The 17,070-nt window shown below is 48.1% G+C and overlaps 1 protein-coding gene across 6 annotated transcripts in view; it reads right to left on the bottom strand.

Annotated features, from left to right (window-relative positions):
• Positions 1–1,026: 1,026 nt before the first annotated feature.
• The window catches only part of LOC139681914 (kazrin-like), a 160,315-nt gene continuing 144,271 nt past the window's right edge, over positions 1,027–17,070 (bottom strand). For 5 of the 6 annotated variants that reach the window (XM_071575697.1, XM_071575699.1, XM_071575700.1 and 2 more), the window contains 7 exons: positions 13,901–14,092; positions 5,907–6,043; positions 5,198–5,368; positions 4,230–4,419; positions 3,935–4,065; positions 3,632–3,682; positions 1,027–2,983 (listed from right to left, as the gene is read on the bottom strand). In XM_071575697.1, the coding sequence (XP_071431798.1) occupies positions 2,816–2,983; positions 3,632–3,682; positions 3,935–4,065; positions 4,230–4,419; positions 5,198–5,368; positions 5,907–6,043; positions 13,901–14,092 (1,040 nt within the window). In that variant the 3' untranslated portion in view covers positions 1,027–2,815. The remainder of the gene's footprint in view (positions 2,984–3,631; positions 3,683–3,934; positions 4,066–4,229; positions 4,420–5,197; positions 5,369–5,906; positions 6,044–13,900; positions 14,093–17,070) is intronic. The other variant, XM_071575698.1, reaches the window with a different exon arrangement.

Raw genomic sequence — 17,070 nt, 5'->3', positions numbered from 1 at the left:
TACCAGGAACTGGTGTGACACCCACAGCTCTGCCACATTCCAAGCTCCCAAAGGGCACCCATAGCTTTTAAAACCACAGATGGGATGGATGAGCAATCGCACCCCACACGGTTGACACCAGATATTTGTAGGGAACTGCTCCAAGCACAGCAAATCCCACCTCAGTCTGTGTCCAGCTCATGTCTGCCGTGCTCAGCAGTCACCCTTTAATGCCACATTTAATTCCCATTAACACTGGATTCCAGCTGCTGGAGAGCCAGCTGGCTTGAGTTTTTCCTAATTTATTTTGCTGCAACTCTCTCCATATTTCAGACTATGGTGGCTTTTACCTGCCCTGCAGCTGCTCCTAAACCCAGAAGGCTTTTCTGTTGAAAAATACAGACGAAAAGGTACATCTCTTTTATATGCACCATCATTATGGGCTCAAAAAAGAAAAAAAATCATTGCAGGTTGTCTTTGTTTCTGCAAACAGCCATCAACTCCAAAATGGTGTCAGGCTCCTCTGGAAGTCTAGGCACAGTCCTGCAAGTGATCAATGTCATTCAAATAATAACAGCAATAATAATTATTATTATTTATAGTTATTGTTACAACTATAGTTATGTGTAGTTATATAATAGTTATTATTATAACAATTTATCAATCTGTAAATTAGTAACAATGATTTATCCATTCATAAAAGTTAGAGCACATTTTCTTTTTTCTCCATCCCTTCTGCTTTTCTTTGTTATCCTGTATCTGAGGGGGGCATCTGGCTGTTCACCCACACTCCCAAATCTTTACCTAACTTAAACCCTCGAAACCCCCTTTTTAATAGGGATGCAGACTATCCCAGCCTCCTACCAGCATCGCTGCATCTGGATTCAAGTACCTGCCTGGCAGCTGGTCCTGGGAAGAGCTGGTCCAGCCTTCTGCATCTCCCCATCCCCTTGGAGGCCCTGAATTCAGGTGGGAATCCTGCACCCCGATGGCAACACCAGCTCAGGCTCTCCACCTGCCAAGCAATTAAACCACGCAGAGTTCATCTGTACTTTAAAATAAGCTTTATTTAGATCTTTTATAATTTTATATTTGCATCCATGCCTTCACGGATTCTTCCCCTCACAGGGGGCAAAGTTAAATCTAATGTTACCCATAATTCATATGCTATTTAGTGAAGTTCTCTTAAATAAATCGTCTTCTTAGTAATTTTTAGAATTTACAAAAAAGCTGAAATGCAAAGGAAACTATTCAGTAACAAGGAGATTGCTCATCTGTTCTGGTTTAGAGTTTAAATTGTAAAAACGCAAGGAGAATGAAAAAAAAAAACAACAAACAAAAAAGCCCCCAAAACAACAAAATATATAAAAATGCTTCTCTTCAGAGAAAAAATGCCATGGAGCAAAGCCTGTCCTGCCACTCCAGGAGAGCCTGGGGGTCTGGTCCCTCTGTCACCCTCCTCTCATGGCCTCTCTGCATCATCCCATGAGCAGGAATACACAGCACAAGGGCATCAGTAATTTAAGACAAAATATCCCTTTTTTTTTCAACCAGGGTGCGCGCATCACAATTAAGAAAAATAATACACTATTATAGTTCATTAAATAAATCTTAATACATTTTTAAGAGACTAAAATTATGTCATAAGCATTAAAGCATAAGGTACTTATCTTGGCATAAGCAGAGCATGGCGTGTGTTAGTGGAGAGGGGAAGGGGCCGCCGTGCCGGGGGGGTGTTTGGGGTATTTCCAAGGGAGTTTTGGAAGCACAAGCTCCACCTGTGCTTCAAAATCACCCCAGAGCCAGAAAAACCTCCCTGGCAGGAATTCGTACCAATTTCCCCAGCCCTCCTCCTTGACAGCGGTCACACCCCAAATGGGAGCGGGGTGGCCAGCCCTGTCTGGGAAACATCTTGGGATGTGGGATATCTCAGGATATCTATCCTCTTTCCCCTGTTCCCAGCTCACACCAGAGCCCCCTAAATTTTACTTGAAGCAAAGGGTGAGCCCCTCAAAAGTAGGGAAAACCAGTGGGTAAAGCTCCCACCAGCTTCCCCCTGTCTGATTTCCCAGCACATATTTAGGTTTGCGTTTTCCAAGGCATTAAGTGCTCCTGGGGCACTGAGGGAGCCCAGGATGGGGGATCCACGGCTCCACCATCCCCCAGCCCGCCCTCCCCAACAGCAGATTCCCAGGACAATACAGTACAAATACCCCCTTCCTCCTCCTGCCCCATCCCAACTGACATGGAAAAATATAAAATCCCAAAACTTTTGCAATAATTTAGTTAGAATAGCTCCTCTGGGTTTGTGCAAATAAATTAAAACAACTAAAAAGGAACGTTAAAACACTTATTTCCAGACCGGCAGGCATTACAACCAGCCCGGGTCGTCAGCCAGACATCACAGCGATGAAGATTTTGTTGTTGTTGTTGTTGTTTTTGCGTGTTTTCCCTCAGCTGGGCAGGTCCTTCATCCCCAGGTGAGAACATTCCACGGGCTGGACTCCGGAAAATAGTGGGTTTCAGACAAGAGACGTCACAAGCACAAAGTGCACAATATTTCTGGTATTTACAGAGACACAGCAGTCCTTCAAGTTTCAAGTTTTGTCAAAAAAAGAAGAGGAAAAAAACCCCTCCATAATCAAGACAAAAACCCCAAAAAACCCAAACCGACAAACTGAAACGACAACAAAGGAGTTACCAGGATGGAAAAAAAAAACATGGAAAAAAAAGGGGAAAAACTCAAGTTACGACACAGCTGCATCGCTCTCAAGACAACAGGTAACGAGTCCACAGGTGGGGGGTATGTACATCAGCACCCGCCCAGCACAGGGGGTCACCAGTCTGCGTCCTCCTCTATGTAGTAGTCAGGGGCTGTCCCGTCGAAGAGACCTGGGTCAAGGGACTTGCGCTGCTTTCCCCGAGCAAACACCCTGGAGATGGAGCCAAAGCCCATCTTCTCTTTCTTCTTTTTCCGTTTTTGGTCTTCCAGGTCCTCTAGAGACTGTGGGAGGAGATGACACAGGTTTGGATATCCAGCTGTTTCTTCACTCCTCTCCACCCACTAACATGAGCAATGATGGACCACATTGTCCCAGTGCCAAACAATAATATTTGGGTCCAGGTTGCAAAAAATATTTGAGGCCAGGTCCTGAAAAGTATTTGTATTCAAATCCCCAAAAATATTTGCATCCAGGTCCAAAGCAATGTTAAGGTCCTGGACCAAAACAAAATAATATTCCTGAAATTTATGTGGTGGAATTTGAAGCAAACTTGGACCCCGCCCCCCTTTCTGGTATTTTGCCTTGTTAATACAACTGATTCAGCTTCAGGAACAGGTCAGAGTAAGGGTCTGTTCACGGCTTGAAAAAATACCCTAGTGGTTTAGGGTCAAAAACAGAAGAATAATCTGCTTTGGCTGTGCCTTACAAAAATCAAGACCCTAAAGGGCCCTGAGCACAGCAAATGCCTAAGGGATTACGTGGATTTTGGGGCAAATTATGGGAATCTCAGATATCAAAGACTCACAATTCAGGATGACTTCAATTCCTTTTTTTAAAGATCCAAAACTGGTGCCTCTGAGCCCTCCACAAGTACTTTCTAGCACAGGAGAGGTTCTCATGAGCAGGATTTGAGAGGATTTGTGCCCTACCTGTACAATTGGGTTGTGCAAGTTCTTCTGTACCGGTCCAGGACTGTCCCCCTGTGGCAGAAAGAGACAAATTCATTGGATCAGCCCCAGCCCAGCCCAAGACCTACTTCCTCCATGCCAAAAAGTGGCTTGTTTGGGCAGCTGAATTGTGGTGGGGCTTAGATAAAACCCCAGAAAGCTGTTTTCCAGGTCAGCAAAGCTGACACACAGCCCAAACTCAAAGCTGTTTTGGGAGCAGAGGACACCCAGAATCCCCACAGTCCACCTCTGGGGCAACAAGCCCCCCACCACACAGAGCCTTACGTTGCAGAGCGAGTGTGTTCGATGCCGGGGGGAGTTGATGTCACTTGGTGTGGACGACCGGTCGCCCTCGGCCGCGGAGGCGTCGGAGATGACGGACGGCTGCCGGGAATGGCAGGGACTCACTCGGACTGCTGGAAGGCAGGGGGGGCACAGAGAGTTAAAATCACACCCACAAGCCTGGCAAAGCCTCTAAAAAACTACTGGCGGGGGGCGGGGGGGGATTACCCATTTTATCTCCCCATAATGGGATTTGGCAATAAGAACTGGCCTGTGCCCTGACTGAGGGGGTGCCCACCTTGCCGATCCGCTGAGTGCTGGGGGTGCGAGTGGTAGAGGGTCTGTTGGCTCTGCCGGATGGCGGCCGTCAGTGGGAGGTCAGCCTGCATCACCCATTCCTGGTTCCCATTCAGCACCGTCTCGCCTGGCATGGCCAAGGAATGGCGCTTCGGGACGTCCTTGGTGAGCGTGGCCAGGGATTGTTTGGCCTGGGGGAGGACACCAAGGTGATGGTGATGGAGCAGGAAAACCATAGGAACATCTCCTGAAGCAGCAGAACAAGCAGCAATACGTTGCACTAAATTCACCCTCCTGCGGGCAAATAATACCCAAATTGTGCTGCTCCCTGTGCTAAGGATCACAGAATCATAGAATATGCTGAGTTGGAAGGGATCCATCAGAATCCAACTTCTGGCCTTGTGCAGGACACGCCAACAATCCCATCATGTGCTGGAGAGTGTTGTCCAAACACTTCTTGACTCAAGACAGTCCTACTGTTGTGATCACTTACTTCCCTGAGGAGCCTGTTCCAGTGCTCAGCCACCCTCTGAATGAAAAACCTTTTTCTGACACCCAGTCTAAACCTCCCTGACTCAGCTTCATGCTGTTTCCTCAAGTCCTGTCAATGGTCACAAGGCTGAAGAGATCAGTACCTGCCACACTCCACTGCCCCTCAGGAGGATGTTGGAGACCACAATGAGGTCTCCCCTCAGTCTGTGCTTCTCCAGGCTGAACAAATGAAGTGACCCCAGCTGTCCCTCATGAGGCTTCCCTCCAAACACTTCCCCATCCTCACGGCCCTCCTTTGGACACTCTCTAATAGCTTAATGTCTTTTTGATATTGTGGTGCCCAAAGCTGCCCACAGGACTCAAGGTGAGGCCAAACTTCTTTTTAGCAATGGAATTTCCCTCCCCACCCCCCCCAAGTATTGCAATACTGCAACAACTGCAGCAGCCACTGAGATTTGTATCAGTTGTCCAGCTCACCATGGCCAGCTCAGCCTCCAGCTCCTTCATGCGGTTGTCTTTCAGGTCGAGCTGGGAGCGGAGGGCACTGGCATGCTCTGTTGCCTCCTTGGCTTGTCGCCGCAGCTCCCACTTCTCCCGCTCCAGGAGGTCCTTCTCTTTTGCCAGGGCTTTCACTGCATCCTCACTCTCCTGCCAGGATATGGGGTGACCATCAGGAAGGGAAAATCCATGTGCTACTAAAAACCCCTCTGCAATGACCTTCTCAGGGACCACCCAGCCATGAGTGGTGCCTCTGGATGTCATGAGCACCGTGCTGGCAGGGATGGCATTCCTTTTTGTGGAGCACCAGGATGCAGCCTGTTCCCCAAAAAGCAATGCTCTCTGTGCACCTGGTTAAAATTACATGGAATTTCCCATGTCTGTCTAGATTCCCTCTATTATTTCACAGAATCACAGAATATTCTGAGTTGGAAGGGACCCACAAGGATCACCGAGTCTAACTCTTAAGCTCATGTGCAGATGAAACCCCCAACGTTGGCATTATTACCACCGTGCTCTAATGAACTGAGCCACTCACAGGGTTAACCTGCTGTGGTTCATCCCAACCCCAGCAAGAGTCCAGCCGAGGCTTTACTGGGATTTTGTATGATTACAAACCAGGTTTCACACTCAACCTGCTGCCAGCCTCCCATGCCACAAGACTGCAGTGTTGGGCTCCCACACTCACTTTCCTGTGCTGCTCGTAGTTACGGATGAAGTCACGGAGCTGCTCCTCACGGCTCTCCAGCGTGGCGTACAGCTGCTGCATCTGGCTTACCAGGTCTGTTTTCTCTCCCTTCAAGCGCTTGCGGTCAGCTTTCATGGCTGTGGGAGAGAGGATGGATCGAACACAGAAGGCAGAGCAGTCCCTTGCTTCTCTATCTTTTATATTTCAAGGAAAAAGTACAGAAATTATGATCCCAGGGGCTAGGCTGGGAGAAGACGATTCAATCGCCCCAACCGCTGCACGCCTGAAATGGCCATCACATCGCCACCATGGCTCCTCATCATCACCCACTCTCCAAGAGGCAGCTCAGCCCTCTGGCCCAGGAGATACGGGAGCAAAACTGCTGCCTCAGCCTCAGGGCGCGGCACAGGAAAACCTGCTGCTCCCTTTCCAGGATAAATAAACCACAGCCTGCTTATTTTTAGCAGCAAGACGGATTCCAGCAGTGGTCCCACGAGCCCAGGGCACAGCTCCCCAAGCATCCCCTTCCAGCTCAATCACCCTCTGGGCTGGGATGAAGGGAAAGAGAAGGAGCACCATGGGATGTGATGTGGGGTTTCAGCAGCCCAAAACCTTCCTGTTTTCCCTCTCTCAGTGACCAATGAGGGATGCTAGCTGACCATGGACACCGGGACAGTGATGGTAATCCAGGGAGAATAACAGAAACCTGATGTAGGACAAGGAATTTCAGTCCTTTCTGTACATTAACGCTTTACCCAGCCTTGAACTTGGTCCCTGGCAGCACTGCAAAAATGCCCTGTGGCATAGATAGACCCCCTCCCAACAAAGTAATAGCCAGCTTAGGAATCAGAATACAAATACTGCTTTTCATTATACATTCATGCTTTTCCACCCTGAGGAAGTGCTGTTCCCAAGGGAGCGGGATGGTATGAAACCCCTCCAATGCTCCCTGCACTCACTGGAATCAGATGAGTCTTGCAAGTTGTTCCTCTATATTAAAAAAATATCCTAAACCCCCTCGAGCCCCCCAGAAAAAACAACTCCAAAGCCCCAGGAGCTGCCTGTACTACAAAAGCCACTAGAAGATGATGCAGCATCATGAGTAGGACCCGTCTCCATGCACATATGTGATCTTTTTCCATTAAGATTACAGAAATCCATGGTATTTCAGTCCACACCGTGTTTTCTAGCCCCTGTAATGAGTCACTTACTTCATCTGCAGGCTTAAACTACACCATAACGTGCCTCTCCTGGTGAGGCACATGTGGGACAAAAACAATGTACCAGAAATACAAGGAAACTGTGACCATGTCGTGCTTCAAAGGGCATTAATTTGCTTCACGCTCCTTTGGCACCCTTGACTTTGTGCCTCTGCCTTCTCCCAGCACAGGGGTGTTCTGCTCCCACCCTCCTCTGGCTGGGAACCCTCAGTAAGTCATCTCCACCTGTGTGCAAGCAGGGAAAGCATCGTTATCAGACCTGCACTGCAGGCCTCGGGCATCCTCAGGCAGAATGACCTGATAACAGCGATCACCCAGCCCTGAAACGTACTGGCATAGCCCTCAAAATAAAAGCAGCCCCACCCACTCACCCAGCTCTGTGCACCTCCTGAATCTCACCCCAGCTTGTCACAACCACTGGCTTGAGGAGAGATTTACTCAGGTAGGAACTTCTTTCTGTGCACGGGTTTTATCTACTTTTTTACTGTAAGTGTGTGCTGAGGATAAAGTGCTCAGGATGAAGCCATGAGGAAGGGAGAGAGCTTGCAGGTCAGAGGATAAAAAGACGGTGAAAAAAATCAGACTAAATAGTGGAAGAAGAGGGAGATATTTGGCACAACAGATTTTTATTGGTTAAAACCCAAGAGATTAAACTCTTCAGACCTACTATTCCACCATTAAGCATTGAAGGTAAATCAAAACAGAAAAACAGCAAACCAGGTAGGAAATGCCGCAAAAATTCACGCTGTCCCGTAACAGGCAGCTCCTGGGAGGCTTCTTCACTCGCTTCTGCGAGCACAGCTTCTCCTGGGACAACTCAACCTCTTCTGACACCAGGACTTCCCCTAATATTTTTCCCAGCTTAGGAAATCACTACAGAAATCTTCTAAAAACAATCACAACCACACTTAAGTGAAAAAGCCCTTTCCTGCCGCCTGTGTGTACTCAACTGCAACCTTTTGCTGCCCAGTTCCTGCACCGAAACTAAAAACTTCCTGAAGAAGAAAAATTAATGCTAAGTTGACCGAGCCATACTGAGGTGAGATCCAGACCCCACAGACACATATATACATGTATTTAATTTCCTCAAGGATAATGAGAGGCTCTTATAAAAGTTTAAGTCACATTTGCCACTCTCCAATGCTGGAGGTGACAATAGACTTCTAATGAATTTTAATTAAATAGTGAGTCCTCTATAGCATACAAATTCCTTTAATTAGTGGCAGCATTCAGGGCCTTTAAAGATTTACAGAAAACACTTCATTACTCACCAATAAAAAAAATAAAGATGCTCACAAGTACTATTAGGAGAAGAGTAACTATCTTCCAAGGTTGAATATATATCAATTTACTAATATTTACCAATACTTATGCCAATCCATCAGCACTGCAAGAGGATTATAAACTTTGGGTATTGCAAGAGCAGATTTTTTTTTTGTTAACTCAAAAGGACAGCTTACAATTTGTTTCAGTTCATATTTGAGAGATTTGCTAAAATTAACACTCTTTTTTTCCTTCCCTCTATTACTCTCCCTCCTCCAAAACCAATTAGCTCCTAAGCTTAAAGATTTCTCACCATTTGAGAACTTCATTCTGAACCAAATGAATAGGAAATTAATTGAAAAAGGCAGTAGAAAAATAACAAGTGAGGCAGAAGTGACCCGTGAGGGCTGCCAGGAGCTCCTGGATCAAACCCCACTTGCTGCAGCAGCTTAAGTCCTCCTTAGCAAACAAGCCCAGTTAATTACTCGGCCAGAGAAAACCAGCCTTTGCAATCCATGACGTGACAGCAGGGTCAGCCAAGGAGGAATAAAGCCGACTTTCACTGGCTATCTGGGCCATCCAAGGAGGTGAAATGGCCTTTTGCTTTTACCTGATGATCCAGTGCCTGCTTTCTATATCCCAACCCCACCATGAGTATCCAAATAAACTCTCCCCTAGTTCATCGGTGCCATGGGCTCTCACCAAACCTCTGACCTGTTCATAACACAAGAAACAAGAAATCTTAAACCCAGACCATGAGTGGAAAGTACTTCTCTTATTTGCATTACTTATCTTTCCCTCCCACCTACAGCACGTGGCAGAAGGAGAGGGGAGACCTACCAGTCTTCCCTGGACTCTGCAGCTCAGCCCCAGCCTTGGGCAGCAAGAGATGGCAGAAACGGGTTGGGAACAGCAGAGTGAACCCCTCAGTAGTCATGACCATTTCCCCATCCCCACCTGCAAAAGGTCACCCTACCTTATTTGAGCTTCCAGCTCATGCCACATGATCCATCCCTTGAGCACCAGTCCACTGAGAAAAAGGATGACAGACATGGAGACATAATGGGACCAGCTTTATGCTGGGCTCCTCCTCCGGTCAAAACAACTAAAAATCCATCCCCTCAGTGCCTTTTATTTCCAGCTCTATGTGATGAGTCAAAATCCAACCACTCCACAGGAGAGGCACGGCCTTCCCTGGGGCATCAGAACATCTAGAACCACCCAGTGATGCCACCACTGAAGGCGGTACCACCACATGGCCCCAGTCTGGCCTCACCATCCAACAATTTCCAGCTGGGAATTTAGCTCCTGCACCCTAAAATCAGGCATCTACCCCCAGGACAGAGGCTGCTATAAATACCACACCTCACCTTTGAAATCAGTATCATCAAATTAAGGGAGTATCAATTATAGAATATCCTGAGTTGGAAGGGACCCACAAAGATCACTGAAATCCAGCTCCTGGTTCTATGAGGTGGTGAAGACCACACCATCAAGATGAGTTTTCCTTAGAGGACATTTGGATAATGATTAGTTTCATTACCTTGATAATGTGGTATCAGATGGAAAACTACTGTTTGAACCATATAAACATCACCTCTGCTCAGTTTCATGTTACCAGGCTGAGGCGGCAGAGCCCAAGCACACATCAGGGTGATGGCAGTAGATGCAGCCCACCTCTGACACTCCAAAGAACAGCTTCCCATGACTCCCCATCCACTTCCAAGTCCTTCTCTCACCCCACACAATGTGAATTTTCATGCCAGGAACAGAATCACAGCTCTGTTTATGACTTATTGAATCATACACTGATTTTCTGATGCAGGGAAGGGCATCCTCAGGGAGCACCACTCAAAAGCCTCAGTGATGCCCCATGCAACAGGAATGCATAAACCCATCCTGTCCCATTAAGATCTACTTAATTTCTCCTGTTTCTCCCTCCCAACCATGAAATTCAGTATTGTCACCATGACTAACCCATAAAATCAGTCAGCTCTGCAGAGGGATCTCAGAGCTGTTCCTGGCTTTGTGATTAAATCGGTGTGTTGGCTCCCCAGCCATGGCTGTCATCATCAGAAGATCTTGATGCTGAAGATGTCAATGTTATGTGGTGTCAGGCAGAGCCAGCACTCACTCCTGAGGGTGAAGAGGTACAGAGCAGGCAGGAAATTAGAGTTTAAAGTCAGATTTCAGGAAAAAGTTAGGCCAGGCATTTCACCTTGTGGGAAATTTACCTGGAAACGCCCTACTACAAGGTCAAGGGCTTTCCAAACTTGACCCCAACAGCTAACAAGGTGATGAATGACTTCTGAAGATTCAAGGTGTGTCTTCAAATGTGAACAACAGGTTTTCTGTACAGAGCTCCATGTCCTCATGGTGGAAAGGGCTTCTCTGAGTCCACGGCTGGAACATCCATCTGCCAGAACATCCATCCTCTGAGATATCCATCCACCAGGATATTCATCTTCTGGGACACCCATGTGTCCATTTCTCTGCTACCCACTCCACCACTGCAGCAACTTGATGGTGCTGTGAGCTTCTCCAGGAGGTTTTTTCCAGCCCTAACACCATTCCTGGGAGGCTCACAGCTCCAAGCTGCATGTTTGGGAGGGAGGGGACCGGGCTACAACCCATTTGTGGACCTGACATAAAGCTGGTTCATACCTTCCTGAGCAGCAGGGAAAGGCAGCCCAAGGTTTCCACCTTGGCATTCAAAAAGGAAACAGAAACCAGGTTTGCTCTCCATGTGATAATCCTGCAGGCAAGCTCCAGCATACGGGATAAACCTTCCCAGAAATGTTTTTTTTTGCCATTAGCCCACATACTCATGGATGTTACCTGAGCAACAGGCTCCTTGAGTCCCCCAGGTGCTCGGGCACCATCCCTGCCCACCGCAGGACCAGCAGTAATAAAGTTGTCTGCAACTTCTCCCTTTGGGGATTTTTATATCAGAAGTCCAGGCCACATCCATACATTTCCGGCCAGGGCTGGGGAAATAATGACTGCATTGATGCTGGGAAGCACGAGTCAGAGTCCCAGTGCTGTCAAAGGTGGAGAGGGCGATAGGATGTAGTACTATGGAATTCTAACTGGATGTTAATTGATTAAAGTGAAAGAGCTGGAATTAGCCCAGGAAAAAGTGGAATAACGATGCATAAAGCACATGCTGCCAGGGATACAGAAATTGGTCTAGTTACTCCTGCAGAACTGGAGTGGGCCAGATCCCTGCTCTCTCCCTCCGCAGCAAGGGCTTGTCTGCATGGCAAAGGGAAGATGCTGCACAGGCCTATCATCTCTATCCCTGTGCCAAATGCTGCTGGAAATGGCTGGAAGTGCACCTTCAAAGGGGGACAACGAACCCACCCTTCACCCAGACCATCGCAAAGAAAACCCTGTGCAGCCATGCAAAATAAAGGTTCCTAAAAGGTGCTGGAGCCCCGCAAAGCAAAACCCCACTGGCAAACCCTCTCCACTTCCCTCCACAGCACAGCCTGGTGAGCCCAGATCCATCTGAACCAGCTGCATTGCACTTCCAGGCTTGGGGCCAGCTACAATGACAACTTTTCATATAACTGATGTGCTAATGACATTTCACAGGACCCAATGTAGATTGTGGAATGCTGCAGGCACAGGGCTGTGCAGGGAGGCAGAGATGCAAGGAGGCAGGGTTGCAGGCTGCAATGAGGGAGCTGCTCTTGGGAGATGCTTTCTGTCTGCAGAACAGATCCCTGAACTACAGGACAGTGCAGCCAAATTTCGTTGTGCTCCTGGCTCTGCTTTTACCCTGCAGTTCCTTAACACAAAGCCATCACTTCCCCAGTGTGTCCATCAGCAGATACGTTTATCCACGCAGAACCAGTAACCAGGGGCCAGTTTTCCTCTCCTTTTGGCTAAGTTTCTTTATGGACAATTTTTCATGGAAAGGAAAAAGGACTTTTTTTTCCTCTCCAACTGCTGATCCCATTTTCACATTATCCATCTCAGTCACAGTGCCAAGCCTGTTCTGCTGCCCAGCGCCTCCAGCTCAGATCCAGCCCAGCCAGCCTTTCCAAATGATTCAAAAGCTTCCCAACATTACAGAGAAGGGAAGAAGCATCAATTGAAAAAGGCTTCATGTTATGTGCCTTTCCAAGTGTCAACTGAGATTCCCTCTTCCTAGTCACCACACCTGCAGAGAAGTCCTGAAAAATCAGCCCCAGTGGCTCCAATAGTGGCACATAAAAGCCCAATAAAACTAGAAACATTATATTCCTTACATACTTGCAATTTGCACGACAAATTCATTTTTTCTGCTTCACAGAAGCTTGTATGACCTCACCACAGCTTCTTAGATGACTTCTTACTCTTTTTTCTTTTTGCACATAGTATTATAATAGCTCTGCTTTTTAGCATTTTGCACTTACCAGCACTTCCACCTCCCTGTCCACAAAGCAAATATTCCCTACTTAAGGCTTTTCACCTCCAAATACAGTTCTACAAACCCAGAGCATTTCCTGCTGCTGGAGGCTGCACTGGTGGCATCAGGGGAGGCAGGATTTTGAAGGTATTTCGGCCGTTACTGATATGTAGGGATGTTTTTGTAAATCAGAGAGTGATCACATAAAACTTTCTGAAATCCCTTCCCAAAGTACTGACTCAGCCCAATTCCCTGCCCCTCTGAGCATCTCAGCATCCCAGACAGGGGGAGACGTGGTGGCCCCAGAGCTCCCCACGTGCTGCTCAGCCTTTGAGCCTGAAAACTTCTGACAGCTTCTCCACATAATCCACAAACACGAGCTGACAAGTGCAAGTTATACTCGGTATGTTGGGGATTTGAGATGATATTTAGAGCTGCGGTGCTGCCAAAGTTTGACGCGTGAGAGCTTTCCCTGCTCAGGATCATCCCCCGGCTCCAGCTAACAAATCATCCTGCACGGATTTATCGTCAGCTCATTTGTGTGGTGGAAAAGCTGCGATGTTGCATTTTGCTCTGCATATCCCAGTCCTGGGGCTTGCTGTGCTGATGAGGAAGGGAGGGAGAGCATGGCTCCGAGTGCCACAGAAACAACCAAATGCAGGCACGACGGAAAGAGGGGACCCTGCACGTCACCTGGAGGTAACTCCATATGGAAGAAGGAAAATTGCAGTCACCAGGAAACTCACTGCTTCCCTCCTAACAAGTCCAAGGCACTCAAGTCCAACCCACCTCCACCTCCAGCTGTATTTCAGCTGCTGCCCTGGCTTTACTCTACGGCTGTGGAGGAATTCCTCTGCAATGCTGCCAACAGACCCCACATCCCATTTCCAAGCCCACTGCTGCACCACGGTCCCTCCCAGCTTCACACCACCCCTCGCCAGGGCAGGAAATCAGGGGGTCCCAGTGAGACCAAACCCCCTGCCACGTGCACATAGTGAACACACTCTGCATAGCCCAAATGAAAAGGATGGCTTTTCCTTCCCTCATTAATCAACTTTCTGAAAGTTCAGGGTGCCAGGGAGAGGTGCAGGAGAAGAGAGAGTCACAGCCCTTACCCTGGAGAGCCTCCTTGGCACGTGCCAGCTCCTGCTCCTTCTGCGCCAGCTGCACCTTCAGCTCGGTGGCCGAGAGCACCTCTGGGGACTTGCTGCCGTGCGTCTCCTCCAGGTCCTTCGTAAGCATTTCCTTCATTTGCCGGAGCAGGTGGACCTCCTCCTGCAGCTGGGACACCTCCTCCCGCAGCAGCGCTGGAGGAAGAGGAGACACAATGCAAGGAAGTGAGTGAGGGCTCCTGGCACAGACCTGCACCCCTGCTGGAAACTCGAACCCCAGGGAACTACTGCTGGGGTGACTCCTCCCCACTGGTAAAGTTGCTTTGCACAGCCCAAACCCTGCATTACTCTGGGGACAGGGGAGGAGGATGAGGGATGAAATGGAAAGGCATCAGGAGAGGGGAAAATCTCCACTGGGTGCTGCTTTTGCATTAAAAAATTAAAAACAAATGTTAATATGTAATAGTAAGAATAAACCAAGAAGCATTTTCCCATATAAACCACTTACTGACTGGGTGCTCATATGGCCAGGATCCAACAGAGCCTCCTGAGCTCCACGAAGTCCTATATACCTCAGCTCTGCCTCCAGCCACCCATGTGCTCACAGGGCACACTCAACAAAATCCAACAAAACCACCCCGAGACAGGAAAAGGAAAGACGATGCTTCCACCTGCAGACCTGAATCCTGAATTTTGCAGATTTACAGCAGTGACTGCTCATTCCTCCGAGCAGCTGCATTTCAGGAGCCTGGTGGCAGATCCCAGTCCGGATCCCCTCCACAACAGGAGCTGGAGGAAAGCTCCAGACATCTCCTTCCCTGAAGTCACATCCACTGTTTGGTGTAATAAAGCGCTTTTCTGCCATTTCAACTTGAACCCATTGCCCTCATCCCACAAAACACTCTGGAGCTATGCATGCACCACTGCAATCCTCCACCAGAGTTTGGTTTGCTTTCCCTCCCCTTTAGAAACAGGCAGAGAAAAGCCCTTATTCATCTCAAAGAGACTTATTGATTTCGTAAAATCATGGAATGGTTTGGGTTGGAAAGGGGCCTTCAAGATCAACCAGTTTCAACCCCCTGCCATGGGCACGGACACCTTCCACCAGACCAGCTTGCTCCAAGCTCCATCCAACCTGGCCTTGAACACTTCCAGGCATGGGACATCCACATCCTCTCAGGTTTGCATCGTGTCCATGGACACTGGGAGAATAAAACGACCCACTCAGCCCACATGTCACAGTTACCAGAAAAATGAAATAAAAATGAAAAACAAACACCCCCTGTCCAAGCTATTGCGGTTGGGTCCTTTCCCCAGTGCCCCTGTGCAGAAACCAGCCTGGGGAACACCAGCTGGGCATAGAATATGGGGATTTTTCCCTGTATTCTTGCTTGAGTCCCTCCCCACATGTGCTGGCTGTTTCCAGCACTGCTCACAGAACAAGGCTGGGAGGTGACGCTGGTGGCAGGACAGGGAGAGGCGGCTCCCCCACCGCCCTCCCTCCCAGCAGCTGCGCCAGGAAGGCATAAAATCTGGTTCACATACTTGAAATGCTTCCCGAATGAAAACTGGCAAGGCCTCATTCTGTAAATTATTCAGCAATAAAATCATTAATGAGGAACAGTCGAGCTCTGGGCCAGGGGGTTTGGTGCAGCTCAAAGCGCTTCCCTGAAATCCATGCAAAAAGCAAGAACAAGAGGCGCACAAGGCCAACAGGCTCCCAGGGATGGCAGAAATGTCCCCTCCAGCCTCTGGGAACCCAGAGAGGATGTGAGGGGCTCACACATGGTGGAATATTTACTGTGTAACCCACTCACAGTGGGTTCCTGAAACACACAACACCCCATGTAACCCCACAAAACAGCCCTGGCTGTAATAAATTGCTCGGTTTTTTCCCCCACTGATAACTCATTTCCACCCTTCCTAACATGCCACTTCATCCAGGAGACACAGAGGGCTATTCCCAGGAAAAAAGTAACCAGCAGAGGAGGACGAGGCAGAGCACTTGAACAGAGGCCATTGATTCTGATGGATTCCTGCAAATTGCAGCATTTTGGTGGGATCCAAGAAACCTCCCTCTACATGGCAAGGACCCCTCTGGGAAGCGGAGGGGAAACAAGACCAAGAACCAGCAGTCCAGGGGGGCGGAATTCTGCAGCAGGGAATCCCAGAGGGGTCCTTGGCCCCCAAAACTCCTGACTATAACATACTCTACAGTGCAGTCCCCCAAAACTACACTGTTCACTTCTGGTCCCAGTCACAAAATAGTGAAAAAACCCAAAAGCATTCATCCTCCAAAGCAGACAACAAGGGAATTTCATTCCCATCTTAGTGCTCAGCTCCCAGTCCCAGTAGAAACTGCTGAAGGATTAAAATCCCAAGATCTATGGGAAGCTGTAGATGCAATCTGGACAGGAGGATGTGGCACCATTCTCCCCAAGCCATCCACTGCAAGCCAAAGTCTATGGAGAACCTGAATTACTGAACTTGGGATCACCCAGATATGCAAAATTACTGCTTTTTTATATATATCATTTGAGACATAGACATCCGTACAAAAATTGATTATGCTTTGCAATATATAGTTATATTTGCTATACATATATTATTATTATATATATGGTAAAGCCAAATCAGTTTTCAAGACATCTGTCTAGCTAGCTAGCTAGCTATCTTTATATATATAATTCAAAAGTACAATCCATGCACCCAAGGTTTGAAGGGAAAATTCCTCTTTCTAACTCCCTCCCAGGGCTGCTACCAATGTAATAGAATCCTAGAATGCTTTTGTTTGGAAGGGACCTTAAAGACCATCTTGTTACACTCTCTCCACAGAAAAAGACACCTTCTACTAGACCAGGTTGCTCCAAGTCCCATCCAACCTGGCCTTGAACACTTCCAGGGATGGGGCAGCCACAGCTTCTCTGGGCAACCTGTGCCAGGGCTTCACCACCCTCACAGGGAAGAATTTCTTCCCAATATCCCATCTAACCCTGCCCTCTGGGAGTGGGAAGCCATTCCCCCTTGTCCTGTCACTCCAGGCCCTTGTCAGAAGACCCTCTCCAGCTTTCTGCACTTTTGCAAGAGGGGAGTCCCAAGCTGGGGAGCTACTTAACAATCAGGTGATGAGATGCTCTTTAAAATACAAATTTTATTCATCCTTAGTCTTGAAT

Source organism: Pithys albifrons, chromosome 22, assembly GCF_047495875.1.
Source record: "Pithys albifrons albifrons isolate INPA30051 chromosome 22, PitAlb_v1, whole genome shotgun sequence".
In the NCBI taxonomy this organism is placed as follows: domain Eukaryota; kingdom Metazoa; phylum Chordata; class Aves; order Passeriformes; family Thamnophilidae; genus Pithys; species Pithys albifrons.
This window is presented reverse-complemented; position numbering and strand designations above follow the sequence as displayed.